Source organism: Chelonia mydas, chromosome 8 (assembly GCF_015237465.2).
Source record: "Chelonia mydas isolate rCheMyd1 chromosome 8, rCheMyd1.pri.v2, whole genome shotgun sequence".
Classification (NCBI taxonomy): domain Eukaryota; kingdom Metazoa; phylum Chordata; order Testudines; family Cheloniidae; genus Chelonia; species Chelonia mydas.
In genome coordinates, this window is record NC_057854.1 from 51426773 (window position 1) to 51454412 (window position 27640).

General features: G+C 42.1%; 1 protein-coding gene and 1 long non-coding RNA gene across 5 annotated transcripts in view; one reads left to right on the forward strand and one right to left on the reverse strand.

The window, feature by feature from the left end:
- LOC122461461 overlaps positions 1–1757 on the forward strand; it is a 42343-nt gene extending 40586 nt beyond the window's left edge. The window contains exon 3 of the long non-coding RNA XR_006283369.1: positions 1356–1757. This is a non-coding gene — a long non-coding RNA (uncharacterized LOC122461461). The remainder of the gene's footprint in view (positions 1–1355) is intronic.
- On the reverse strand, positions 1725–19787 carry LOC102947310 (torsin-1A-interacting protein 2). 4 transcript variants are annotated; one of them, XR_005226514.2, is made up of 6 exons: positions 19589–19782; positions 18281–18456; positions 13920–14489; positions 12009–12098; positions 9402–10236; positions 1725–6263 (listed from the first exon to the last, which is right to left on the reverse strand). XR_005226514.2 is itself a non-coding variant. In XM_037906872.2 (6 exons), exons 2-5 carry the CDS (start codon positions 18312–18314, stop codon positions 9452–9454), a joined length of 1479 nt encoding a protein of 492 aa, XP_037762800.1. In that variant the 5' UTR covers positions 18315–18456; positions 19589–19782; the 3' UTR covers positions 1725–6263; positions 9450–9451. The 4 variants fall into 4 exon arrangements, 2 of the variants coding, with proteins under 2 accessions (XP_037762800.1, XP_043377097.1); XR_005226513.2 differs by having other exon boundaries at positions 7944–10236; XM_037906872.2 differs by having other exon boundaries at positions 9450–10236.
- Between the last annotated feature and the right edge of the window lie 7853 nt (positions 19788–27640).

The window sequence follows — 27640 nt, forward strand, 5'->3', positions numbered from 1 at the left end:
TGCTTTCCTTCTGCTTGGGGTGGATGGGGGCTGATCCAGTGCTCTAGAAATCAGTATGAGCTAGGATTTGAACTTCAATCAATCCCAATCGAGTGCCACAAGACCACCCTTCCTCCCCTGTTATGACAACAGACCAAAAGGAGGCAAAGTTTAATAAATAGGTTGAGAGTTAAATGATAACTAACTATTGAAAGCAGGCAACGGTACAATTTAAAAAAGAAACAGAGAATCATCCAAATATCAAAAACCAAATAACAATTACTTTTTTTTAAAAAGTTAGCATTTAACAGAACAAAGCCAAATAATGAATAATGGCAAAAAAGGGGGAACAATTGCAGTAGTTTATATATTTTTTTTAAATTAACCTAACAAGACCTGTGTCTGTGACCACCCTAAACACTTCAACAGATTCATGTGTTCCAAGGCCCGAAGGGACCACTGTGATCATCTGGTCTGACCTCCTGGGTAACATAGGCCATACGCTCGACACTGTCTTCCTTTCCCCAACCGTCATCTGTTTTTTGCCCTTCTAGATTGTGTAAGCTCCCTGAAGGCTTTCTGTAGGTATATACAGTACCTAGTATGTGTTGGAGGTTATTCTAATATAAATGGTGGTTTGAGCCACCATTTATATTAGAGTAACCCCCCAACACATACTATTAAACATAAATTGTGTTTAAAACCAGAAAAATTCTTCCTCTGAAGCAGCTGAGAATGTCTAAGCCCCTTATGTGGCTTGAATCTCTGTCCAAGGTCCTCCTTCATTTACTTCACAGGGCAGAGTATGCCCCTAGAAAGGATGGGCTCCTGCATTCTAATCCTGCTACAGCTTTCTTGGTCATTCTTGGACATGTAGACCAGTTTTCTTATGAAGGAGAGCAATGCCATCTGGTGGTGAAAATGTGTATTTAAAGAGCCATCATTTGAGTTCCATCAGCAGGATCTCAGCATTTGGAATTAATATTTAGTCAAGCAACACTAACCACATTTTTGTATCTCCCTCCCTTCAGCTTAACTCCTCCACCTTGTCTATTTCTGCATCATTTCCTTAATTCTTCTACCCTGCCTGCTTCTCAGTGAAAAACTTGTCCTACAGCCACAGAATCAGGGTCTTAATCTCCTTCATTTTAGCTGGGAGCACTTACACTTTATTTGCTGTCATAGGAATGTTACTGATTACCCAATTGGCCTAAATTTCATTTAGGACTTGGTGGTTATTTTGTATGTATTGACACACATGGCTGACAGCTTTCAGTCTAAGCACTGACTCGTCTGATTTTGTATTTCTCTATAAGACTATATAGCAACTCACACAAGTGTAAAAGGAAACAAATAATGGTATTATTTCCCCGCAGATTTCCCCTGATCCAGGCCAGAGGAAGAAGGAACTAATTTAACATTCCAAGTACTCATGTCCTCCTTTTAACCACTAGGCACTGGGTGTATCTGCAGCACCTGCTACCCTTCATATAGCTTATCTGGAAAGCCTAATTCCGGTACTCAAGGGATAATGGTATGCGAATGTTCATCACTTTGATTTGAAATGGTCATTTAGGACCTGAGCCAAAGCCAGCTGAAGTCAATGGAAAGACTCTCATTGACTTCAATGGGCTTTGGATCAGGCCTTTAAAGGTGTGAATGAATAAAAAAATTAATTGGACTGTGTTTTTCTTTTTTCATCATGAAATAGCTGTTACTCCATAATGAGGGCTGTTTGTTTTTGGTTTTTATTTAATTCTTCTCAGGAATTTATCTGTGTTTATTACTACTACAACAAAAACAGGTGAAAATCGGTGCAAAAAACTGTTAATTTTCCTGGGTAAATATCGGGGTTTATTGTGGTGGATGGAAGGACAGGGAAAACATATTTAGTAGATTAAATCTTTGGTGAATGGAATTCAGTGCGGTTTGCTGCAGAACTAAAACAGAACTCAAAACACAATGCCACCTCGGAGTTAAAGAAAACAATACATCTCTAAGCCCCAAATAAAACTTTTCATTTGAATAAACAGTTTACTGTGGTAGACTTAGAACTATTAGCCTCTATATTTACATTTAATAATTGAGCCACATCATTTGCAGCACAACTTCATCCTTTTCTCCTGTTTTTTTTAAAACTTTCAGATACTTCCTTGTGTTCTGAAATGTATTCTGACAGATTTTCATTTTCTTCCCATTTTACTGTGTCAAATCTTTAAACCGTTATCTGCTAACAGCTTGAAATGTGTACGTGGTAGGTGTGAGATTCACCAGAACGTTCAGATGCGCACGCACTTCAGAGCTCGCGTGCGTGCCTGTTTATTGTGTGTCTCTTCTAGACTAATACATCGCCTTACTTCAACAGGCAGCTTTGCATGTACACACAGACTAATGTATTATTGTAATACATGTATATCATGCAATGTATTGTATTTTCCTAATAGAACGAGTTATTTTTTAATATATTTGAATGACACAAAAATAGGGTGAAATCGGTGAAAAAAACAAATAATACTTTTTGTAAAACCCAGGGTTTTTTGGTAAAAATCTGTTCAAACTGAAAACATAGGGGCTTATCCATCCATACTCTATGCATGAGAGTCAAGTGTCCAAAGGAACCTCTCTGCGTGACCCCACCAATTGCAGGTTTGACCTTACTCATAAGGACTTCGGTCCAAGGAATATAGCACGTGAATTACCAGATGCATTGACACAGTGTGAGGGCAGCTCCTAGAAGGAGGAGGTTCTTATTTTCAGTTTTTACAGATTTAAACAAGATTATGGACACACACATTGCTTGATAGTCATACAAGTCTGTTGCTTTGTAAATGTTGAAAAATCGTATTCTGAAATGGCCATGGACCTGATACAAAACCCACTGAAACTGATGGGAATCATTCCATTGACTGCAGTGAGTTTGGATCCAGTCCTATATGAGTGATACCTTGCACTTACAGTGTGTAATGCCTTTCACTCAATTTGCTCCAAACAATCTACCAATGTAATTATCCCCATTTTATGGATAGGGAAACTGAGCCAAAGATAGGTAAGGTGACTTGCCCAAGGCTAGAGTTAATCAGTGACAGAACTGAGAGTAGAACTCGGGTCTTTGGGCTCCCAATGTTCTGTTCTAATAGACAACTCTATCATCCCATAATTGTTTTCAGAATCTGATTAAAAATAAATTATTCTTAATTTCAAAGTGTCTAGATATCTATACTTGTTATGCAGAGGAAGCTTGCATAAGAACTTCCTTTGTTCTAGTTAGCACTCGATGTCTCTTGCTTTCATGATCATAGTCCTGCAAAACCTTTTAAATCTGTCTTTAAAAATAATCAGAAACCACTTGGTTGATGATGGTTTGTTTTTTTCCTGAATATGTTTAAAACATAAAAGACAATGAGCAAGACCATCAGGTAGCGTAAATCTGTGTAGCGCCATTGAAGTCATGGAGCAATGTTGACTTACACCAGGTGAAAACCTAGTCAGCCCGTTATCTTTCCCTGAATGAGGCCCGAAAAGTTCAGACAGATTCCACAGCTGTGAAATCTCACAAGTCTATATAGAATCTTCCAGTGTCACCTGCCCTGCCTTGAATGTTTCTGTTCGACAATAGACGCCACTCACATTTCTAGTTCAACACTTTTATTGGAACAGAGGTTCAGGTCCCTGTTAATATTATTAACAGCATGAGAGAGTCCAACTGATGTGTACGCTTTCTGAAAACAGGAGTTCAAAAACACCAGTGCATGCAGGCTCAAAGACGACTATCTTGGAGCCCCTCCATGGTTGCTGATAAAGCTGCTTCAGTTGCCCTGTTTCCACTGGCTTTCAAATACAAGCTGATTTAGTGTTGCACAGGATTGATGGGTTCAGCAACTGCCCGCTCCAAAGCCATAGAAGTCCAGTGGAAAGGCCATGATTGCCTTAAATCAGCACTGGAGGGGGTCCCAGGTATTCCTCTTCAGCCATCTGTCTGTCTTATCTCCAGGTTTCTCTCTCTGGTGAGGGTGTTACTGAATCCTCCATCACACATCAGAAGACCAGAGTAAACGACTGAGGTTTACATTTGGTAATTGACCATCTGAATGAAAAGGGCATATTCTTTGGAATCTATGGAATACAAATGCACAAGCTTCAAGTGTATAGTTTGCTAAGACTGGGCCAGAAGCCAAGCCCCAAAATATAGAGTTAATGCTGACTGCTGCCACCAGTGTGACAGAAAAAGACAGAGCAGAGTGTGTTAAGCATGCAATATCTGAGGGCAGGTGTTGCAGGGAAGCAATACACTAGCCTTCCCCATCCACGCACATGGAATCCCAGTGACTCAGTGAAACTCCACGTAAGCACAATGGTCTACCCACGCTCAGTTGCAGTCAGAGGCTGATCCAGAGTTAATCAGAACAGAAAGACACACTATCTTCACTAAGCTTTGGATCAAGCTTTGAGATGGGCTATGTTAGCATAGGACCTGTCCTGACCTCTAAGTATGGCTCTGTCCTATACAACAGATTATCACGTATGTGCACTAAAACTCACTAGAAATATATGAGCAATTTATAAAAAGACAAGGGCTTCAGTCCAACATTTAAGTCTTTGTTGGGTTCTTTTACTCATGATGTATTTTTTTAAAAAACTACTTTAAGAAACACAAGGAAGTTTTTCTTTAAAAAAGCATAAAATCTCTCTGCGCTGCAACAACTCGACTGGTTCATGCTCATGGGCCACATTGTCCACAGTGCCTTATTTGCCTGAGAATCATTCCTTTCCATTGCACAGAAGACAATGCAGTAGAAACTGAATACATAAAATTGTCTGTGAGTGGCACTTGACTTTTAGATGTTAATATTTTTTCAAATCATTGAACTTGCGCCATAGACTGCTCTCTTGCCGATTTATTAAGTCAAAGCAAACAATAAATCCCAAGCCACGCAGAAAAACAAAAAAGTGCTTCCTTGTTGAGCACTTCTTTGATTAAAAATAAAAAGCATCCAAGTTCCCCCTACCCCAGATTTTGTACAAAAATGTTCCTTGGACTGGACCCCTTGGTTTGCTGAGTGTCAGCACAGAGAGAATTTTTACAGCCACAGTTATTCATTGTTCTCCTTAAAACCTGGATAGCCGAGTGTTAGGATGATGATTGCATCCCAAGGAACACTTCAGAACACTAGCCCACCTTCTATAGTAAAACCTAGTTCCATTCTGCAGGGGAGAGAAAACCACGTGCTTTTCAATACAAGAACTGGATCACATATAAAATGCCAACTACTTTGGAAAAATGAACAACAGTCCCAAGCCATGTCTTGAAACGGCCAGTCGTGCTGAAAAGCCACATCCAATGCATTCTGTTTGCAAGGATAAAAGCAGACATGCAAAATCGGGGCATGTGCTCTTCCCCCCACCCCCAAAAAATTCACTGTCTCAGTCCTGAGATTTGGAAATGCAGATGGGGCTGCATCCCTGGGGCTGCAGTGAAATGAGTGAATACTGTGAGCTGTGCTGTGAGTCAGCTTAGTCTTCCTTTGGAATGGTTCAGCAAGGCACCACTGGTGTGTGACACAGGCAGCATTGGTGTACAGTCATTAGAGGGTATTTTACAAAGTTACCCATCTCAGAGCGTCCAAGCATTTTCCTGTTGTTACTTAATTCAGATATAGCCTATGCCTTTGTGAGGCCTGTTTTGGGCAGTTCACCTTGTTTGCTCGGTTCTTCAGCCCCCATATAGATTGCGCCCATCACAACGCGTCTTCCATTTGGGCAGTTATACTTGGAAGTAAGCTCCGCTCCTTGCCACAGCCTCTTCTTTTCCAACCAGAAGAGACTTGGGCCCTGATCTTGCAATGTGATCTGTACATTCAGACTCTCTGTACCCACACAGGTGCAGGGAGTCTGCCTGCAGAGATCTCATTGCAGGATTGGGGCCTTAAGAGTTTTAGCCTAGTACCCTAACTGAGTCCCCTCCAGCATGAGTTTAGTAGCTCTTCTCTAGACTCTTTCCAGAATGCATCAGTACCTATGGACGTAACATGCTTCAAAGTGGCTCACGCTCTCCCTATGTTATGGACAGAAGATGATGTGCAATAATGCATTGGTGTGCACCAAGCTGGGGATCCATAAGCTTTCAAACAGTGAATAAAGTATTAGCTTGTTACCACCCATCAATGCACTCAGTTCCGCAGCCATATGAAGCACTCCTATTACTCTGAGTGGCTGCTCCCACGGGCTGGTGAGAAGGTGACCTCTCCCCGTGCACAGAGATCCTATTGCAATGTGTCCTATAGGGGCTGAAATAAATACCTCTATTAACAAATGTCTAGGGAAATAAAAGTTAATCATAAAAGCTATTTATAGAGAGATCTGGAGGCAACTGTGAATTACAAGATTATTATGTCTGTTTGCTGTTACCAGTGACATTACAGACCATTGGCCGATCACCCTTCCCAGGGCTCTGGTGGGGGAGGAAATCTCCCTGAGAAAAACCCTTCCCAAACTTCTCCTGTCCCCATCCAGCTTCCACCTTCTTCTCCCACGAACCTCCACAGGATCTGGGAATACACTGCTACAGTAGTGGCTGCGACTTCCCCTTCTGTATGGGAGGGAGCAGGCGTGCAGGTGGAAGGTCCCCTCTGTACAGATAAAGGATGAGGGAAAAGATTTTCCCAAGGAGCAGAGTGTGAGTGGCCTGGGACATCACCAGTGACACAAAGAGGCCATTACAGCCTTGCTCCTGAAAGTTATTTTCTTTTAAAGGGGCTGTGATAACTGGCTGGCTTGGTGTCCATAAGGTGTGATAACTGAAGGGTGTGGAGGGTAGCTCCCTTATGGACACCCAGCCAGTCAGTTAGCTGTAAAATTCCTCTTGGTGTCTGTTCTCTGCTTGCTTTACCTGTAAAGAGTTAACTAGCCTATAGGTAAAAGAAAAGGAGTGGGCACCTGACCAAAAGAGCCAATGGGAAGATAAAACTTTTTAAAATTGGGAAAGAAACTTTCCCCTTTGTCGGTTGTTCTCCAGGCTGCAGGAACACGGAGCAGCAATGCTGTAAACAGCTTTAAGCCAGGTATGATTATAGATTATCAATTCATACCTCCAACCTACTTATCTGAAGCCTCAGATATGTAAGTAAAATTAGGGAATGTCTAAAAAGACGCGATTAGGTTATTTCTTTTATTTCTTATTGGCTTGTAGACTTCTCTGTGCTAACTCCAGATGCTTTTGTTTGCTTGTAACCTTTAAGCTGAACCCCCCAAAAAGCTATTTTGGGTGCTTGATTTTTGGAATTTCTCTTTTAAAATCTAGCAAAAGCCTAAGTTCCTGATGTATTTTCTTTCTTTTTGTTTGTAATAAAATTTACCTTTTTTAAAAACAGGATTGGATTTTTGCTGTCCTAAGAGATTTGTGCATATGCTGTTTGATTAGCTGGTAGCAACAGCTAATTTCCTTTGTTTTCTTTCTCAACTCTCCCCCGGGGGGGGGGGGGGGGAGAGGCTTGAGGATACCTCACAGGGAGGAAATTCCCAAGTGCTCCTTCCTGGGTCCAAGGGAGCTTTTTTTGCATTTGGGTGGCGGCAGCATTTACCAAGCCAAGATCAGAGAAAAGCTGTAACCTTGGGAGTTTAATACAAGCCTGGTGTGGTAAGTATTAATTTTTAGAATCCTTGCGGGCCCCCACCTTCTGCACTCGGGTGACAGAGGGGGGATTCAGCCTTGACAGGGGTTATGTCAAGTTAAACATTTAAAAAAAACCAACGCAACAACCTTCCTTCACCTGTGTTTTAAGTATCATCCTAGTTTAAATAATCTAACTGAATTTTAAAAATCTAATCTGCTTTTAACACCATCAAGTTAACTACCTTCTTGCATTTCTCTCAGTTTGGACAATGAAATCACTTTCTAGTTAGTTTCGTTTTCAGGTTCTCTTGCACAAACACAATGATGTGGGCCGGGTTCGGATGCTCTGACTCACCTTGAATAGTCCCTTGCTCCATCAAATAGTCCCTCTGAAGTCAATGGGCCAGATGCTCCAGTGTGATAAGTCCCCTGTGCACCATGTAACCAGTGCAAAGTGGGCTAAGAGGATGGAGATGGCCTGTGGAACTCTCTGCTTGTGGAAAGCTGGCAAAGTCATCTCCATCGCCAAACTGCACCAATGGGACATCTCGTTCTATTTAACATGAGCAAGAGGATCCGGAATCTGGCCCTTAGTTTGCAAATACTACACAGGGTTATTTGTGGTTCAGAAAGGCCTTCCACTGGCATTTTTAAAAAATCCTGGAAAAATCTAGTTTGGTTTAAGTTTTGTCTGATACAGTTTGGGGGCAGATTTGATCTGACAGGTTCCCTTCTTAGATAATATGGATCAATATTTTATCAATCTTTTCCCTCCCATTACTACTCCTCTGCTCCCTTCTCTACCTGTGTTCCCTACCTGCTACTTTTCCTTCTTCTCCTTCTCCCGCTTTCAGAGTGGCCTCTCCTTTAACCATTACCAAATAGTGTCACTTGAAATGCAGCATCGTCACACAAATCTAAGAATCTTGAGATGCACAGCAGCTGGGAGACTTGGCACCTTTCCATATACAAGGGCTTCAGATTAGATTGAAGTAGCTACTTCAATAATACCTTCAGATTTCAAAGTCTCCTTGTGGAGTTTCTCAGCATACTCCCCTCCTCCCCCGCAGGAGGAGTCCTTAGAACCACTGTCAACCTGATATTTTTTTTAATTGACTATTACTTTTAAAATTGCCATTTCTGGTTGAACACCCTATATACAGTGAACCAGATCCTCAGGGAGCTGTGCTGATTTACAGCAGCTAAGGCTCTGGCCAGTATATCCTAATTTTCTTTTTAAAATATCTCTGAAGTATTTTTAACTGGGGTGTTCTGCTCCCCCGTTTCTTTCAGTCAGGGAGAAAGAAACTGACACTGCAAAGGAAACAATGAAATCACCTTTTGCAAACTCCTGTCAAATGTAAACAAATAGGGCTTGGGGGGGGGAGGAAATAAATATTTCAACCTAGTTGCTTCTGTCAGTTATAGTGACCTCCTGTGTTACATGTATCTATAGTAGGTCCAATCGTTTCCAGGAGGAATCTGCTTTTCAAGGTGATGTTGCCCCTTCAATAACCACTCCCCTCCCTGTCTATTCCCCCCATTGGCCATCATCTTCTAGCTGTGCAGTTAGCAGTTTAAAGCGCTAGCTCTTCCCATCTATTACTCCACAAATGGGAAGCATCATTCTAGTGTATATCCAACACGATTGGCTGAGACGGCTTAGCCAGTTAACGCCTGCACCGTTGGGTCTCACTTTGAAAATTATAAAATCTTCGCAAGAGGTAAAAATAGATGTGACAGTGTCATGCTATTATAAAGTGAGCTCATTGTTCATTAATGGCTCCAGATCCCTGACTTAGTAGTGACTTGCCTCCTCAACACAAAGGCTTTGGCTATCGTGGAAGCGGATTTCATTCACCTCTATGGTTTGGTTTGGAAAGAACAGCCATTGTTCTCTATGGCTTTTACTGGATGGACGGGCAGGACCAGGTGGGAGATGCGGCTCCACAACCCACTCAGCTTGTCGGTGTCCATGTGGTTGTAGGAGCTGGGAGTGTTGGCATTGGTGAATTTGGCCCAGAGGAAATCACGGACTCTCTCCTCAACCTGCTGTAGGTCCATATTAGCCTCCAGCTTCTCTTCCTCCAGCAGGACCGTTAAGAGCAGCGCCACGTCTTTGAAGGCTGCGCTCTCATGGTCGCAGTACTTGTAAAAGATCAAGGTGGAGCCAGCTGGCAGCGACTCAAACCGGTGCACCACTGCGGCCCTCTTGCCCTCCTCAAAGCCGGTGCTCAGCTCATAATCCACCTCCAGTTTAGCTTTGTCGCTGCTCAGCATGGCTTTACCAGCTCCGTCAATCTGGATCATGCTGGCACGGAGCGAGGTGGAATAGGCATCTGCAATACAGTTGCTCAGGCACTTTAAGGTTTCTTCACCTTCACGGGCAGCAGTAAAGATTAAAATAGCTGGCTCGGTATGACTGGAAGCGTTGAGATGCCTCTGCAATAATTTTTGCCCTCTAACCCACAGATAGGAGCTCTGGCCCGGAAATCTGTCCTTCAGCTGGTTAAACCCAGACAAGAAGGCCTCCAAGGCTGGATTTTTTGGCACATGGTCGGGCTGGGAAGTATAGTAGCCATTGCAATATATGCTGAGACAAACTACAAGTACCAGGACTCCCACTGAAGCTGCAGGAGAGGCAAGACCTGTTAGAGAAGGTTGAGGGGAAGGGACAAGAGAAAATGAAAGAGTCAGACATGAGTACAGTGGCATGCTCGAGGCTAGCCCAGAGATATGCCTTTTGTCTTTATCCATCTCCCAGACCCCAACACCTACTTTCTAATGGAAATGATGGGCTTAACACATCACCCTAGTGATGGCCCAGAAAATGTTTAATATAGCACTGAAAAAGAACCCTCTTCCCTGAGGTCTGAGGACTTGCTCTGCCACGGAGCAGAGGACCCTACAAATCCACAGACTGAGCTACGGCCCGCAGCTTCGGAACCATGGTGTGAGATCCTACACATTCCCTTGGGAAACTTCAGTCCTTTATGTGATTTATTGCCTTTTCCCCCTAGAATTTAATGCACCAAATCCCAATCCGACAGCACTTTTTCATAGCTGTTTTCTAATGCAGCTTTGTAGGCCATCAGTTTAGGGCACTCACTGGCGTGGTGGAGCTGCTGGGTGTTCAGCCTTCCAAAATCCAGTCTGCTTACTGATGCCAAAATAGCTTATCTATCTAAGGTATTTATATGGTCCCCAGTGCTGCAGTGTCTGAGTGCCTCACAATCTTCAGTGGATTTATCCTCAACAGCCCCGTGAGGCTGGGATGTATTACTCCTGTTTTATGGATGGGAAACTAAAGCACAGAGACAGCAAGGCCCAGATCCGTAAGGGTATTTAGGCCCCTCACTCTCATTGATTTAAATGGGAGTGAGGCACCTAAATATCTTACCAGATCTGGGGCTAAGGGCCAGATTGTTAATTGTATTTATTTAGACATTGCAATGCCTAACTACTTGGAAGCCCAAATCTCTTTTTCAAAAGGGACTGTGGTATTTACAATCCTAAAAGCCATCAGCTTTCGATGGGATTTTGGCCCCCCTAAGTGCCTAAATCACTTTTGCAAATGAGATTTAGACACCTCACTCAGTCAGGTGGCACAAGGCTGAGCGCAGCAATGCCTAAATACCTTTAAAAATCTGGGCCTTAGCAAATTGCCCAAGATCTCACATGCAGAACAGAGGATTGAATCCCAGTCTCCCAAGTCCCAGGCTAGCCACCTAGCCACCAGACTAGTCTCAGCCTTTTAGCTCAAATCTTAAATAAAGATTTAGCAGCTTAACTTTAGTCACCTTTTCTTAAAATCTTTGCCAGTATTGCTGAGTACAAGTACCTTGTTGGGTATTTATTTTAAAGAGACAGTGGCCACCTCACCACGTCCCTGCAGGGAGAAGGGGACAAGTTACTTGGAAGGCCCTGTCATTGTTGCCAACGCATGGTGCTATGGGGCTGGATTATGGTGAAGGAAGCATGCCTTCCTGCACAGCGAGCAGGTAGTGTCCCTTCACACCTTTCCATGCCCTGGGAACTTTAGGGAAATCCCATGTACTATGGGACTAAGCCAGACACACCTTGGTTATGGATGAGAGTTGCTTTCCATTTCAAACCCACTTCTCTAAAAACCCCAATAAACTAAATTTGCAGCAGTTTTCGCAAATCCCAGGCAAAAGAGTTAATCCACCTCCGCAAGAGCCTCCCGTCAACACAGGGGGTTAAGCTGGTATAACCACGTCACTCAGGGGTGTGAATTCTTCACACCCCTGAGTGACACAGCTATATCGATGTAAATTTGTAGTACAGACCTGGCCTGAGTGAAAGGTCTGAATGTGTTTCATTATCTGATTCTGGTTGCTGATTGTTTCCAGGGGAACTGTGAACAATGTAACGCATGAGGAAACCTTCCCGTTCTCACCATTGCCTAAAAAGGGCTTCTCCTTCTCTGGTGTTGCTTCCTGCCTGGTCTCTGTCTCTTGTGGATGGGCTTCAGCCTCTGACTTCACCACTGTGGGTCAGATATTTAAAAAAAAAGGGAGATGAAGTTTGCCACTCACTAGTAAAGTCAAAAATTAGTCTAATCACACTACTAAAAATAAAGTCTGCATCCACAGAACACATGGCAAATCTGTGATACTGCTTTCAGCTGCAGATGCCTCTGCTCTGGGAGGCTGTCACCATCCTGCAAAGAATGGAAAGGAACGTGCAGCTCTTTAAAGCCCCTCACAATTTCCCTTCTTCTCGAGCAGAAGAGAGTCCCAAGGAGTGAGAATAAGCCAGCTGGGATCTGTGCTGAGCTGGAGATAGCTTCATGCTCACTCAGCTCTTTAGAAATTGCAGCTTCTCCCTGGTCAGCTCAGCCTCCAAATCTTGGGTAGAGCAAGAATCTTCATAACATGCTCCACCAGCAAGCATCAGTGGGGATGGGGAAGAGAGGCTGATGAGAGTTGTTTCTTACCCAGCTAAAGTCTCTGCAATAGCTGCAAAGCTGGGTGAAATGTCCTATGAACAGAAGCTGCCTTCTATTGTGATTAAATGCTTAAAGTGCGGTTCTGCTCTGAAAAGTCTCTGTGTAAGAACTGAACCTTCTCAGAATAGCTCTGCTCTTGGTGTGTACTCAGTCAGACCTGCTGAGTTTAGTGACAAAAGTATATTCTTGCTGCTCATTACTTCTGAACCAGTGCAGCCCAGAGAGAGTGAGCTAGAGCAGCAGCTCTCAGCCAGGGGTCCGGGGGCCCCGAGCAGGTCTCAGGGGGTCTGCCAAGCAGGGCCGGCATTAGACTCGCTAGAGCCCAGGTCTGAAAGCTGAAGCCTCGCCGCCCTGAGCCCCGCCACCTGGGGCTGAAGCCGAAGCATGAGCAACTTGGCTTCACGGGGCCCCTGTGGCATGGGGCCTCACGCAATTGCCCTGCTTGCTACCCCCAATGTTGGCCCTGGCTTTTATACAGGGGTGCTGGAACAATTTGTACAGTGGGGGTGTTGAGAGCCATTGAACCAAACTGTAAACCCTGTATATAATGGAAACCACTTCAAGCTAGGGGGTGCAGCTGCTGCACCCCCAGCTTCCCTAGTTCCAGCACTTATGCTTTTATATGAAGAAAAACAGTTGTTGTGGCACAGCTAGGCCATGGAGGTTTTATAGCATGTTGAGGGGGCCTCAGAAAGATATAGGTTGAGAACCCCTGAGCTAGAGTCTGTTCTGTCTTATGCATCATCAACAGGATTATCACAAACTTTCAATCAGTCACATTTGTGTGTCAATTTACTGAAGGTAATTCGGTTGTATGGGTGTCACTGAGGTCACGCTTTGGCCTGCAGAACCTCTTCTGCTGCTGGTAGGGGTGATGATACACAAGAAGGAAATAACTAGGGCCAGTTCAACATTTTCCATTCAGAACTGTTTTTTCCAATGGAAAATTGGGGTTTAAATGAAACAAAACTATTCATGAACAAAGCCCCTGGTTGCTGTGAAGACTTTCAACTTTTTGTTGGAAAAAACAAACCTGCAAAAACCAAAAAAGAGTTTTCATTTTACGATTAAAAGTCTAAATTTTCCACAGAACAGAAACTCATTTGCTGACCAGCTGTAGAAGCAACTGTGTTGACTCTGAGGCCAGAATGAGTTTGCAGGACTGGCAATCTGGGAAAACATCTTCCTACTTGTAAACCCGGCACATGTGATCTGCAATCCTTGACTGAGAGACAAACCCCTCAATGCCATTCTTACAAAGCCGCTTTTCAGAGATTAACCACACATTAAACTGAAGGCAAGGGATCTGCAGACCTTAAACATGGCAGCACTTTGTCGTGCAAACTACTGTTGACTCACCTTCAGTCGAGTGTCTCTTCCTCGCAGTGTCTTGGGGTCTCTCTTCTTCCTTGTTTGAGATACTCTCTTTCATTGATTCCAGGAAGTCTGCAGATGGAAGTGTGGTTTCTTGGATTATGGGATCTTGTGGCTCTGCACTGGGGGTGGGTACACTGTTCTGTTCTGTTGGGGGTTCCCCTATGATTTTCTCCTCCAGAGCTACTGGCACTGAATGTGTTTTCCTTTCACCGAAGGAAGATACCGTGTCTTTTTCCAGGGAATAGTCTGGTAAACTCATTGGGTTAACGTTCAGAAGGCCTGGAGACTCCTTAGTGTATGTTTTCAGAGAAATTCCATCAGAACTCACTGGCCTTCCCTCTGAGGAATCCTCTTCATCTACTGCGGAGGGGCTTCCAGACACACTGTTTGTCTCTTGGGGACCTAGTGTTTCTATTTCTGAGGAGGTTTTCAGTTGGACAGAGCCAGAATCTTCAATCATCTTTTCTTGGTGGGTCCTCAATACATTTTCACCTTCTTGGACCTGGGGAGTCCTCTCCTCCTTTCTTCTCATCAATTCTTGGGCCAGATAGGCTGTGGGATCAAAAGCCAAATACTGTTTATTTTCTTTAATATAATGGTCAAGAATACTGAGTTGCCGACTAGTTTTCTACAAACTCACACCAAAACTCCTAGTCCTATATGTTCCAAAATTGACACACAACAAGAGTGGTGATGAGATTCCCATGACCCCTCACCACCAATGAACTACACTGGGCCATCTTCATAGAAGTCTCAACCTGGCCTCTAAATTTGTGCCTGCCACTCTGCAAATACAATAATTTGTTCACGCTAATGGTCCTGCAAAGATTGGATCCTGGCTATTTTAGAAATTTACCCCTTTCTGTACTCTACACCCAGCTGTCAAGATCAGCCGGGACATATAAATGGTCACCGAGAGTCTTAGGTGGAAGTCCCTTGACTCTGAAAGTATAGTCTATCAAATTGCAGGATCTGTTATAAGGCGTAACTATGTATCTGGGGTTTCCTTAGTTGGTAGGTCAAGGAGAAGAGGATGTAGATTATGTTTTGTGGTTTGGGGAGTTTCTACTAGTGATGTTGACATGGTAGCAGATTGATCTGAGTGATTTCAAAACATTTCTTTGCAACTACCGTATATAAAAAATATAACTTGCTTCTGCTATATTTCTGATTCTTATTCATTGACTTTCCGTGGCTGTTCTACGAAAGAATTTAGGTATGTTTGCAGAAACAGAAATTTAAAGCAAATATTAGAGAATATTTGCCCAAAGGAAGTTTTGAACTTGTAAATATAAGTATCTGTGCCAGGAACCTGAATCTTAGACTTCCAATCAGGGAACAAACAACAGGTATAAGTGAGCTATAGGATGTAGCAAAACTACCCAACATGGTTCAGATTTCAAATACTAAATATTTGCAACAACCAGCTCACAAAAAATCTGCAGATTAAGAACTATTATCATATGGAAATTATTCAGCAAATAATTTTGAATACAAAATAAATCTGACAAAATTGTAAGATGCTCCCAGACAATTCAAGAACAGGGAAAAAATATATCTTTGTTGAATACAATCTTTACTAAGAATTACCCACTGAATTCTATTAGCATCGGTGTGGACTGAGTAAAGTGATCTTATGTGTTCAGAAGTTCTTTGGGGGGCAATGGGGACTGTCGTTTATCTGTTTTACACTAGCACAGTGGTTCTCAAACTTATTTGATTGTAGCGTGGTGTGGGAGCAGTTTTAATGCAGAAAGGACCTGATCAAGAATTTCATCCTGTAGTGTTTCTCAGCAAAAAACTGTCTGAGAGGGAAAGCAACTGGTCAGTCAGTGAAAAAGAACGTTACGCCATTGTCTACGCCCTGGAAAAGCTACGCCCATATGTTTGGGGATGGCGTTTCCACCTGCAAACCGACCATGCTGCACTACAGTGGCTTCATACCACCATGGGAAATAACAAAAAACTTATTCAGCGGAGTTTAGCTCTCCAAGATTTTGATTTCGACATCCAACACATCTCAGGAGCTTCTAACAAAGTGGCTGATGCACTGTCCTGTGAAAGTTTCCCGGAATCAACTGGTTAAAATCGTCCTTAAGATGTGGAAAATATTGTTAGTCTTTATGTACTTGGTAGTATATTTAGAGGCGCATGTGTCTTATTAACTCTGTTTTTCCTAGAGCTCCAGGAAGAAATCCCATCCAGCGTTTCACCCTAGCTGAGATTTGGGGGGCGTGTCATAAATATAAAGGGAAGGGTAAACAACTTTAAAATCCCTCCTGGCCAGAGGAAAAATCCTTTCACCTGTAAAGGGTTAAGAAGCTAAAGGTAACCTCGCTGGCACCTGACCAAAATGACCAATGAGGAGACAAGATACTTTCAAAAGCTGGGAGGAGGGAGAGAAACAAAGGGTCTGTGTCTGTCTGTATGCTGCTTTTGCCGGGGATAGAACAGGAATGGAGTCTTAGAACTTTTAGTAAGTAATCTAGCTAGGTATGTGTTAGATTATGATTTCTTTAAATGGCTGAGAAAGGAACTGTGCTGAATAGAATGACTATTCCTGTCTGTGTGTCTTTTTTGTAACTTAAGGTTTTGCCTAGAGGGATTCTCTATGTTTTGAATCTAATTCATTGTGTCTGTAGTAGTTTACACCTCCCAACACACCAGCACAAATACTGATAAAAATAATCAACTTGCAACTCTCACTAAATATGAAAAACAGTAAGGCACTGATTCAAACAGAGCCAACGATCCATTGTAATAAGAGCAAAAGCAACACTGCAGTTGTGATTGATGCTTACAATGAAAGGTGCACCCAGCGTCACAGCAAACAGATTAACGTACAAATGGCAACGATTCTGTAGAATGCTATTCATACTTACCAGAAATCCGTCAAAGGCACAGCGCTATCTGAGGATCTGATATGTCTGGAGGAATCAGCTTTGCTAGTTATTCATTGCTGTGGGTAAAATGTGCGCTTTTTTTTCCTCCTAAAGCTTCTCAGGCCCCTCCCCCCGCCCAATTTGAGACCCTCTGCACTAGAGAATAAAAGTACTCAGTATACATAGAAACAAAAATAAATTCTCCAGTTAGGCTTCTGAATACCCAAGTTGTGTACAGGTAGTTGGTGTGAGGATCATTCTGTTTTACATATGCAAAATCTGGGGCCAGTGGGCTAGAGGCCATGTGTTGAACAGTTGGTCTATTATGTGACCAGCTATAATTTCCTGGTCTCTGGGTTCTGTGGAATTTGGATCTCAGAACTGATCCAATTCTTCTTTCTATGGAAAACATGTCCCCCACAGGGGTTCTGGAACAATTTTTATAGTGGGGGTACTGAGAGCCATTGAACCAAACTGTAAACCCTGCATATAATGAAACCACTTCAAGCCAGGGGATGCAGCAGCAGCACCCTCAGAGCCCCTATTTCCAGCACCTATGGTCCCCTAAGTCCACAACACGCTCACTTCTCAAACATAACCATATGCATGTTCTTAGGGAAACTGGGAACTTTAAATTCAGTTCTGCTTCCATTATTTAGTTCATCGGCAATAAAAGCCACTTTGTTAATTGCCCCAACTATTGGCCTGTGGGACCCCTGCCCACCCCTGCTCCACAAGATTAGACTTTCATTTAGGTGCTTGAAGCTTGATTATTTCAGAGGTCAGGAAGAAATTCCCCTCTATCCTCTACAGCAGAGCACAATTAGGTAACCGTACTGTGTTAATGTGTTGGAGGTGCAGGGCTGGAAAAGGTTCTCTTGTTCTGAAGCACTGGGCATTGATCATTGTCATGGATAGAACCCTGGACATAGGATAGGTATCTATGGTCTTGTCAACACAGGGATGGCTTGTTCTCACAACAGTCTGAAATTCAAACCACTAGGTTTGCTTTAAGAGAGAGAGAGAGACCAATAGTGACTGTCGGGGCTTCCTTTTATTGAACTGGAAATACAGAAATGAAACATGCTTTTTCCTTTCCAGGTTTTAGTTTCATTGAGGAGATTTTCTCTTCCGGTGTGTCTGAAAATGCTAGGGACAATAGCACTGGAGACATGCATGGAACTCCCTTAAGACTCAGCTTTTCAAGGAGAACTTTGTTTAAACACAGATGCTCCAGGGCAGGTGTGTGCATTCCCCCCACCCCCGGAATCCAGCCCATCCCTGCAAGCGTTTACTCACTGTGGCCCAACCCTATTCTTAAAGGGCCAGCTCCCATTTCCCTTATTATATCACTGGTAACAATGACAAATACAACAGTACACAAATATTCAAAATTATTATTAAATATGAACCTATTTCTAAAACATCTATTCCAGGGCCTCACATTCACACCAAACTTACTCTGATGAGGATCCTGGTCTCCATTTTCTGCCATTCTCTTGATCTTTTGGTGTTTTGGTTTCTTGACTAGATTGTTACACTTCCTGGTTAGGTCATACAGATGCCTGCTATCTTCTTTTTGGTCCGAGTAGCTTGATTAGTCTCAACCAGCTCATGGAGACCAACCCCTGAGCCAACTAAATACAAAGAATAAAGCAATGACTCATACTAGGAAACTTGAGAGCTTCCCCACCACCACCACCAAAGCCATTAATAAAGCTGTTTGCAACTGTGTGAAGCTGTTACCTTTATGATGGAATATACCGAGATGCACCTCAGATAATCAGTGACATCTACAGACTTCAGGCCTAGTGCTGTTAACAAGCAGCTAATATGACTGTAAAGGTGTTCAACTGGGTCTATATGGGAGATCTTCAATTATGTTAAGATAACTCGACTGGAAAAAAAACACTTTTGCGCATGTAGACCGAGCGCATGTAGACTAGGCCTAAGCTTTTATGTCTGAATCCCATTGGTGGGGCAGTGATTTGGGAAGTCGTACCGTACCTGTCAGTGATGTCTGTGTGGTCAGAGGACTTCAGTCTCCAGGGCTGTCGCACCAGCAATTTAATCCACTCATTTAAAATACGTTTGAATAAAACTGCCACACATAGAATATAAATGCTGGGGGAAGATGTTGAAGGGAAAAGGAAAGAGGAGGAAAGCTCTCAACCTGCCAAGTCACAAGAATGTGAGCCTGGCTTTTGAATGCTATGTGAGGGAAAGACACAAATAACAGAGAAGAGCGATATGGGATTCAGTTTCTTCACGTAAGAAAGTTTTCTATTGTTTCAGTTTCAAGATGATGCATTTTGTGATGCCAATCATTTCTAGTCAGCACTAGTGAGCAGTGTATTCTGTCTTCAGACTTGGCTACCAGGAATGAGTAAGTACACGGGCAATTGAAAAGAGAAAGTTTCTCTGATGGCAATCGGCTTGCATACAAGATTTCTGCTTAGTACAGGATCTATAGACACAGGACCAGCAGTCTGTGCCCTCTGTGCCTAATACAGAGTCTAATAAGATACTTCCCCACACCAGCTGGCCTACCGTCTCTATTGTCATGCCCTCTAACAGAAGGCAATGCCATATTTGGAGTTAAACAAACAAAACTGCTCCCTATGGAGGCAAGTGGCCAGATTTACAGCTCACATCCAGGAATTTCTGCACTCTGCCGCCCACTCAAATCCACCAGCTTTTGATTTCTCCTTTGTGTTATTTAGAAAGAGCAGGAAGTGAGAAAAGTAACTCCAAGAGTTGAACACTTACTTGTGTGGATTGCAGCAGCTGCTCTTAGCGGGTATTTCTTAGCAGAGGAGTTGTTACAGGCAGATCTAAACTGCTCCCTACCACAAACGTCCCCAGGACCCTTCAGTTTCGATATTAGAGGGAAAACAGATCCTCCAAAATACACACACCCATAAGCTCTTAATCCTTCCACTGTCAACGTGACAGTGAACTTTGCACCCATCCAGGGTGCCATAGTGTGGAATGCTGGGATATGTAGTTCTTCCACCACTCTGACTACAGCCACGTTTCTTTGAATGAATAGTCCCTAGTCCTAGATCAGTCAGTGGCTTTGTTCTGATTACAGTCATGTATTTTCAGGAAATCACTCATCTGTTTGGACTTATTTACAGAACTCTACAATTGTATAGAGCATCCATCAAACAGACTGTATCACAAACCACTTTAGATGTTAAATAATAGAATTAAATTTATTGCATCATCATCATGGCAAATTCCAAAGAGAGGTAGCCTCCTTGCAGCTCAAGTGCTACTCAGATGGATCTCTAGCTCGGTCCTTAAGTTGATCTGGCTGGATGCTCAGTCTCTGTCTATCATTCATGACCTTATCGCACCACCAAATTACCATCAAGCAGCCTCCAACCCCAGATTATAGCCAGCTCAGTATTAACCTGTCTCTATGGGACACTGAGCAGGTGGCAACTGTTAAATACTTAAGAAGCATCATAGTGCTGGAGGATGCTCAGAAGATGTGGATGCTTGTATAGCAGGAGCTGCTGCCATATTTTAAGCCCTTCAGTGATCTCTGTGGGAACGTCATGACATCAAGCTTGCTATGAAGCTGCAGATCTATAGAACTATGGTTACACCAACTTTATTGTACAGCAGTGAAATGTGGATGCTAAGGAAGGCTGAAGAGAGTGGACTGATCTTTCTGATTCTTCATCAGCTGCTCCATATTAAGAAGCAGAACAAGATCAGCAATGAGGATATTCAGAACTGTCTCTGTCAGCCCTGGTGGCTTTCTTGGTACAGACCTATTATTAGGATGGAAGATCAATTAACAGAATTACAACAGAGGGAGAAATTATTAAGAGGCATAAGGCAAGGGAGAAAAGAGGTGATTTATGTAAGTAAAAAAAAAAATACGGAAGCAAAGACACTAAGACCTCACACTGTGGGCCATGTCTCCATGGAGTCAGTTCCTGTGGGCTGAAAAATGAAACTAGAACCAGTGGGGGATTGGGAAGGGAGTGGTCCGCAGAGCGATGCGGCTGGAAAAACACTGATCTGTCAGTATGTACAGCATTGGCACAATGGAATCCTGATTTTGGTTGGGACACAATAAGTGCTACATAGTACAAATAATAAATCTGTGGTTATTTGCTTATTTTTTCAATAACACGGGCCAGTGTAAAACAGAAAGTGGGAAAGAAAAATCAGAGAAGCCAAGATTTATTGTTCTATTTTCTGGAATCCAAAACATCCCCATTTAGAAAATAAAGTGTCTAGCCCTTTTCCTGGTGGCCTTCCTGGCAAAGGGTCACTTCATTAAGCCAGCCTTGTAGAAAACCAGGCTCCAGACTGGAGCAGCTGCAAAAAGGCTCACTTCAGTGTTAAAGGTGGGACCATTCAAATGTTACTATTATGCTAGGCAGCTTAAGAAGCAAAACTGAGTGAAACAAGGGCCCTTTTGTTTTTAACCCCTTCACTGATCTTTTAACAAATTTTCAAAGCAGCTTCATCTATTTAATCATACAAAGGAATGCACTCACAGAGGGCCTGTTATTTAGAAACTGGTTTGAAAATGTTCTCCTATATATGAGAGCAGCATGCTTCTTCAACATGCAGCCATTCACCTCTGGATGCATCGACAGGGCTGGATGTAAGAATGAGCTATTGCTTGGATACTCAGCGGCTTAAGGGCTCGTCAACTCCTAGCAAAAGGAGAGGAGAAAGAAAAAAGCCAAAGCCTGATACGCACTCTCTTTGAACTTGGAGACTCACAAAATGGAAGGGCATAGCACAGGCTGAGATGCACTTAAGGAGAATCTGTTCTGTTCATATTCTTATACATCTGGTGCATGGCTCACAGAGATATAAAATGTGTCTTTCTGGATCATGCAGCATAATCTTTTCCTTAATCCACATTTCACAAACAAAATGTATTTGCCACTCTCATAAATTAATAGATTTTAAGGTCAGAAGAGACCAATATAATCATCTAGTCTGACCTCCTACATAATACAGGCCATTGAATTCCACCTAGTAATTCCTCCAGTGCCGGGAATTTCTTCTCCCGACTGCACAAAAATGATTCCTCCCCACCCTCTGAATTAGGCTGGCTAGAGATCGGACAATGCTCCTTCAGCCTTGGCATTTTTCATCCCTTGTTAGTCCCCTCCCACACATAGCAATATTTTACTTTATTTCCAGGGGTGAGGAAGGCCAACTAGCTTCTTCACTGGACTGCAGTTTCTCTAGGCTGATGGTGCTGAGGAAGGACAAGGTCTGCCGTCTATCCCTTAGAGATATAGTAGATACCTTTACCATGCCCAACCTTTTATGCCTTGGGATATGTGGTTACAAATCAAGTGAGAACTCCAAACTTAGGGGCAACAGTCTTGGTGGAATATTTGCAGAATTGCATTGGCTTCCCAGTTATACAGTGCTGCATGCCACGAGCAAAATCATACATTTGAACCAAAATTTGCATAAGGGTCCTGTGTTTTTGGAAGCCTCACATTTTGGGAGCCCAACTTGAGCCACCTTTGACTTGATGTTCGGAGGTGCTGAGCAGCCACAGCTTGAGCTGAAGTCAATGGGAGCTGCAGGTGATTGGTACCACTGAAAATCAGGCCTAAGGCGAGTTCAGTGAGACTACTTACATGTCCAAGTTTTTGCACGATCGGCATTGTAATGTGTTGAGTATGTTGAGATAGATTTGAAGTGAATACAAGGTATTAAAGTCAGAAATAAAGATAAAACGCATTCTGAACTTAAACTAGACTTGGTTCAAGGTAAAATTCTTACTAAGGCTGTCAATTAATCACAGTTAACTCACACGATTAACTCAAAAAATTAATTGTGATTAATCACACTGTTAAACAACAGAATACCAATTTAAATGTATTACATATTTTTAGATGTTTTTCTACATTTTCAAATATATTGATTTATATTACAACACAGAATACCAAGTGTACAGTGCTCACTTTATATTATTTTTATTACAAATATTTGCACTGTAAAAATGATAAACAAAAGAAATAGTATTCTTCAATTCACCTCATACAAGTACTGTAGTGCAATCTTTTTACTGTGAAAGTGTAACTTACAAATGTAGATTTTTTTTGTTACATAACTGTACTAAAAACAAAACAATGTAAAACTTCAGAGTCTACAAGTCCACTCAGTCCTACTTCTTGTTCAGCCAATCATTAAGACAAACAAGTTTGTTTACATTTATGGGAGATAATGCTGCCCTCTTCTTATTTACAATGTCACCTGAAAGTGAGAACAGGCACTTGTTGTAGCTGGCGTTGCAGGGTATTTACGTCCAGATATGCTAAACATTCGTATGCCACTTCATGCTTTGGCCACCATTCCAGAGGACATGCTTCTATGCTGATGACGCTTGTTTAAAAAAAATGTGTTAATTAAATTTGAGACTGAACTCCTAGGGGGAGAATTGTATGTCTCCTGCTCTGTTTTACCCATGTTCTGCCATATATTTCACTTTATAGCAGTCTCGGATGATGACCCAGCACATCTTGTTTGTTTTAAGAACACTTTCACTGCAGATTCGACAAAACGCAAAGAAGGTACCAATGTGAGATTTCTAAAGATAGCTACAGCACTCGACTCAACATTTAAGAATCTGAAGTACCTTCCAAAATCTGAGAGGGACGAGGTGTGGAGCATGCTTTCAGAAATCATAAAAGAGCAACACTCAGATGTGGAAACTATAGAACCAAAACCACCAAAAAAGAAAATCAACCTTCTGCTGGTGGCATCAGACTCAGATGATGAAAATGAACATGTATTGGTCCTCTCTGCTTTGGATCGTTCTTGAGCAGAACCCATCATCAGCATGGACACATCCTCTGGAAAGGTGGTTGAAGCATGAAGGGACATATGAATCTTTAGCACATCTGGCACATAAATATCTTGTGACACCAGCTACAACAGTGCCATGTGAACACCTGTTCTCACTTTCAGGTGACGTAAACAAGAAGTGGGCAGCGTTATCTCCTGCAAATTGTAATCAAACTTGTTTGTCTGAGTGATTGGCTGAAGTAGGATTGAATGGACTTGTAGTTTTACATTGTTTTATTTTTCAATGCAGTTTTTTTTTTACATAAGTCTACATTTGTAAGTTCAACTTTCATGATAAAGAGATTACACTACAGTACTTGTATTAGGTGAATTGAAAAATAGTATTTCTTTTATTTTTTTACAGAGCAAATATTTGTAATAAAAAATAAATATAAAGTGAGCATTGTGCACTTTGCATTCTGTGTTGTAATTGAAATCAATATATTTGAAAATGTAGAAAACATCCAAAAATATTTAAATGAATGGTATTCTATTGTTTAGCAGCGCGATTAATTTTTTTAGTCGTGTGATTAACCACAATTAATTTTTTAATCATGTGATCAGTTTTTTTAATTGCTTGACAGCCCTAATTTTTACCAAATGTTCCTAGCAACAGGGCTGGCCAAATTCTCAGGTCAGAACCCCTCCCAAAGTCCAAAGTCTGTTTCCTTTGTCTTCTCAGGTGAAAAAGTGAGAGAGACACGGAGATGGACCGAGAGAAAGAATACCTTGGATGTCTTTGCTCCCCTCTTTTATGATCCAGTCACCCTTTGAAATGCATTTTACTGAGGGTTACCCCTAGACAGAGTTCCTTCCAGCTGTGAGGACGGACACTTGGAGTCTCATGAAGAAAGAGGTTCCATGTTGTTGTTTGTAAAAATGCTAGTCAATCTGTTCCTTCCCCCCTTTGCTACCAAAGAATGGCCACTTGACTTTTGATGGCCAATCAACTTTGATGACACCTGGCTACAGGTATCAGCTTGCCCTTTGCTCTCCCCAGACTTGTGTGATAAACACATTTCAGTCATAACTTCAGCTTATGTTCATAACTTTATATATAGTGTTGCTACATGCATTTTCCCATTATATGAGTTATTAATTTTCAAATTATACCTCACAAGGCATATTTTGTACAAAGATTATTACAGTAGAGTGTAGGGTGTGAATATAGGAATGCATTCGGTCACAGAAGCTTGAAAACAGAAAGCTAAACAGTTTTTGAGTTACAGGTGATTATAAACTATTCTGATTGGAAATGTTGAATTTGTCTAATTTTCTTTGTCTCCATCTAGCAAAATTATAACTTGTCACAATCCTGTTGGGTTTTGATAGGTGTGTATATATAGTGTCACTTAGCAACATTAACTTATTTTTAAACTAAGGTTTTTGGGTGTTTTAGAAATATACACAGTAGTCCACTAGAAATGATTACGCAGAGCATATCTTGAAGTGTTGCCTTTCATTTACAGTCAGTAACTCACCTGATTTAATTCTTGTAAAGCCCTTTGAGACCTTTGGATGAAGGTGAAATGTAAAGGTTTTACCTGCACATTTACCAGATGAATCTATGAAAGATTATAAATCATTTACTAGATCTCTTTCTACCTGACTTAAACCAGAATAAATAGCTCTGTGGACTTAATCACCTACTCGTGCGGTTTTTATCTCTGTTACATTCTGTTGTATTGCTTAATAAAACATAATGCTCAAATTCTTTGTTCTCCTATTCCATTTTGAAAGATTGACAGTTCATACATCTACTGCTGGCACGAAAGAAGGCATGCATAATTTACATAACAAATTTTCACTGGCTTCCAAACATAATTTGAACTTCTAGAGCACACTTGTACAACATTATTTAACATTTCTTTCTTCTTTAATAAACATCCCACTTGAGAGGTAGAGAGGCTAAGAAATGAAGAAAGCTATGATTCCATATTCTTGCTTAAGAAGTGATCAGAGCATATCCATGTCTCCCCAAACACAATTTATAACCTTGCAGTATGAAAAAGGCATGGACCTGATATATATTCTAAATAAGACTTTGCTGCAGAAATTGCAGGAAGGAAATGCTCCCTTCCCTCCCCTCTTTCAGTAAAATGTAAACTCTTTAGGACCTCTTCATTTTGGTTAAATTTGTCTTGCCTAAATTGTTTTTATAGATATTCTTTGCTCAAATCCATATGAACAAAATAAACCGAATAATGATATTGAATTTATATCACAGCTTGTATCCGGAAGATCCCAGATAACTTTATATGCTGTACTAGTAAAATCCTCTGGAGGTGACACGTGTGTGTGTTTAAAAATTGTATTTTTAAAAATCAAACTTCCATACTGCATGCTATAGGAATAATACTGCTTTATAAAAAGAAAATGAGTACTTGTGGCACCTTAGAGACTACCAATTTATTTGAGCAGAAGCTTTCGTGAGCTACAGCTGACTTCATCGGATGCATTCAGTGGAAAATACAGTGAGGAGATTTATATACACACAGAACATGAAAAAATGAATGTTATCATACACACTGTAAGGAGAGTGATCACTGAACATGAGCTATTACCAGCAGGAGAGTGGGGCGGGGGGGGAACCTTTTGTAGTGATAATCAAGGTGGGCCATTTCCAGCAATTAACAAGAACGTCTGAGGAACAGTGGGGGAGGGGGAATAAACATGGGGAAATAGTTTTACTTTGTGTAATGACTCATTCACTCCCAGTCTCTATTCAAGCCTGAGTTAATTGTATCCAGTTTGCAAATTAATTCCAATTCAGCAGTCTCTCGTTGGAGTCTGTCTTTGAAGTCTTTTTGTTGTAATATTGTGACTTTTAGGTCAGAGATCGAGTGACCAGAGAGACTGAAGTGTTCTCCAACTGGTTTATGAATGTTATAATTCTTGACATCTGATTTGTGTCCATTTATTCTTTTACGTAGAGACTGTCCAGTTTGACCAATGTACATGGCAGAGGGGCATTGCTGGCACATGATGGCATATATCACATTGATAGATGTGCAGGTGAACGAGCCTCTGATAGTGTGGCTGATGTGATTAGGCCCTATGATGTGTCCCCTGAATAGATATGTGGACACAGTTAGCAACGAGCTTTGTTGCAAGGATAGGTTCCTGGGTTAGTGGTTCTGTGGTGTGGTGTGTGGTTGCTGGTGAGTATTTGCTTCAGGTTGGGGGGCTGTCTGTAGGCAAGGACTGGCCTGTCTCCCAAGATTTGTGAGAGTGATGGGTCGTCTTTCAGGATAGGTTGTAGATCCTTGACGATGCGTTGGAGTGGTTTTAGTTGGGGGCTGAAGGTGATGGCTAGTGGCGTTCTGTTATTTTCTTTGTTGGGCCTGTCCTGTAGTAGGTACTCTTTTGGGTACTCTTCTGGCTCTGTCAATCTGTTTCTTCACTTCAGCAGGTGGGTATTGTAGATGTAAGAATGCTTGATAGAGATCTTGTAGGTGTTTGTCTCTGTCTGAGGGGTTGGAGCAAACGCGGTTGTATCGTAGAGCTTGGCTATAGACAATGGATTGTGTGGTGTGGTCTGGGTGAAAGCTGGAGGCATGTAGGTAGGAATAGCGGTCAGAAGGTTTCCGTAATAGGGTAGTGTTTATGTGACCATCGCTTCTTAGCACCGTAGTGTCCAGGAAGTGGATCTCTTGTGTGGACTGGTCCAGACTGAGGTTGATGGTGGGATGGAAATTGTTGAAATCATGGTGGAATTCCTCAAGGGCTTCTTTTCCATGGGTCCAGATGATGAAGATGTCATCAGTGTAGAGCAAGTAGAGTAGGGGCATTGGGGGACGAGAGCTGAGGAAGCGTTGTTCTAAGTCAGCCATAAAAATGTTGGCATACTATGGGGCCACGTGGATACCCATAGCAGTGCCGCTGATTTGAAGGTATACATTGTCCCCAAATGTGAAATAGTTATGGGTGAGGACAAAGTCACAAAGTTCAGCCACCAGGTTTGCCGTGACATTA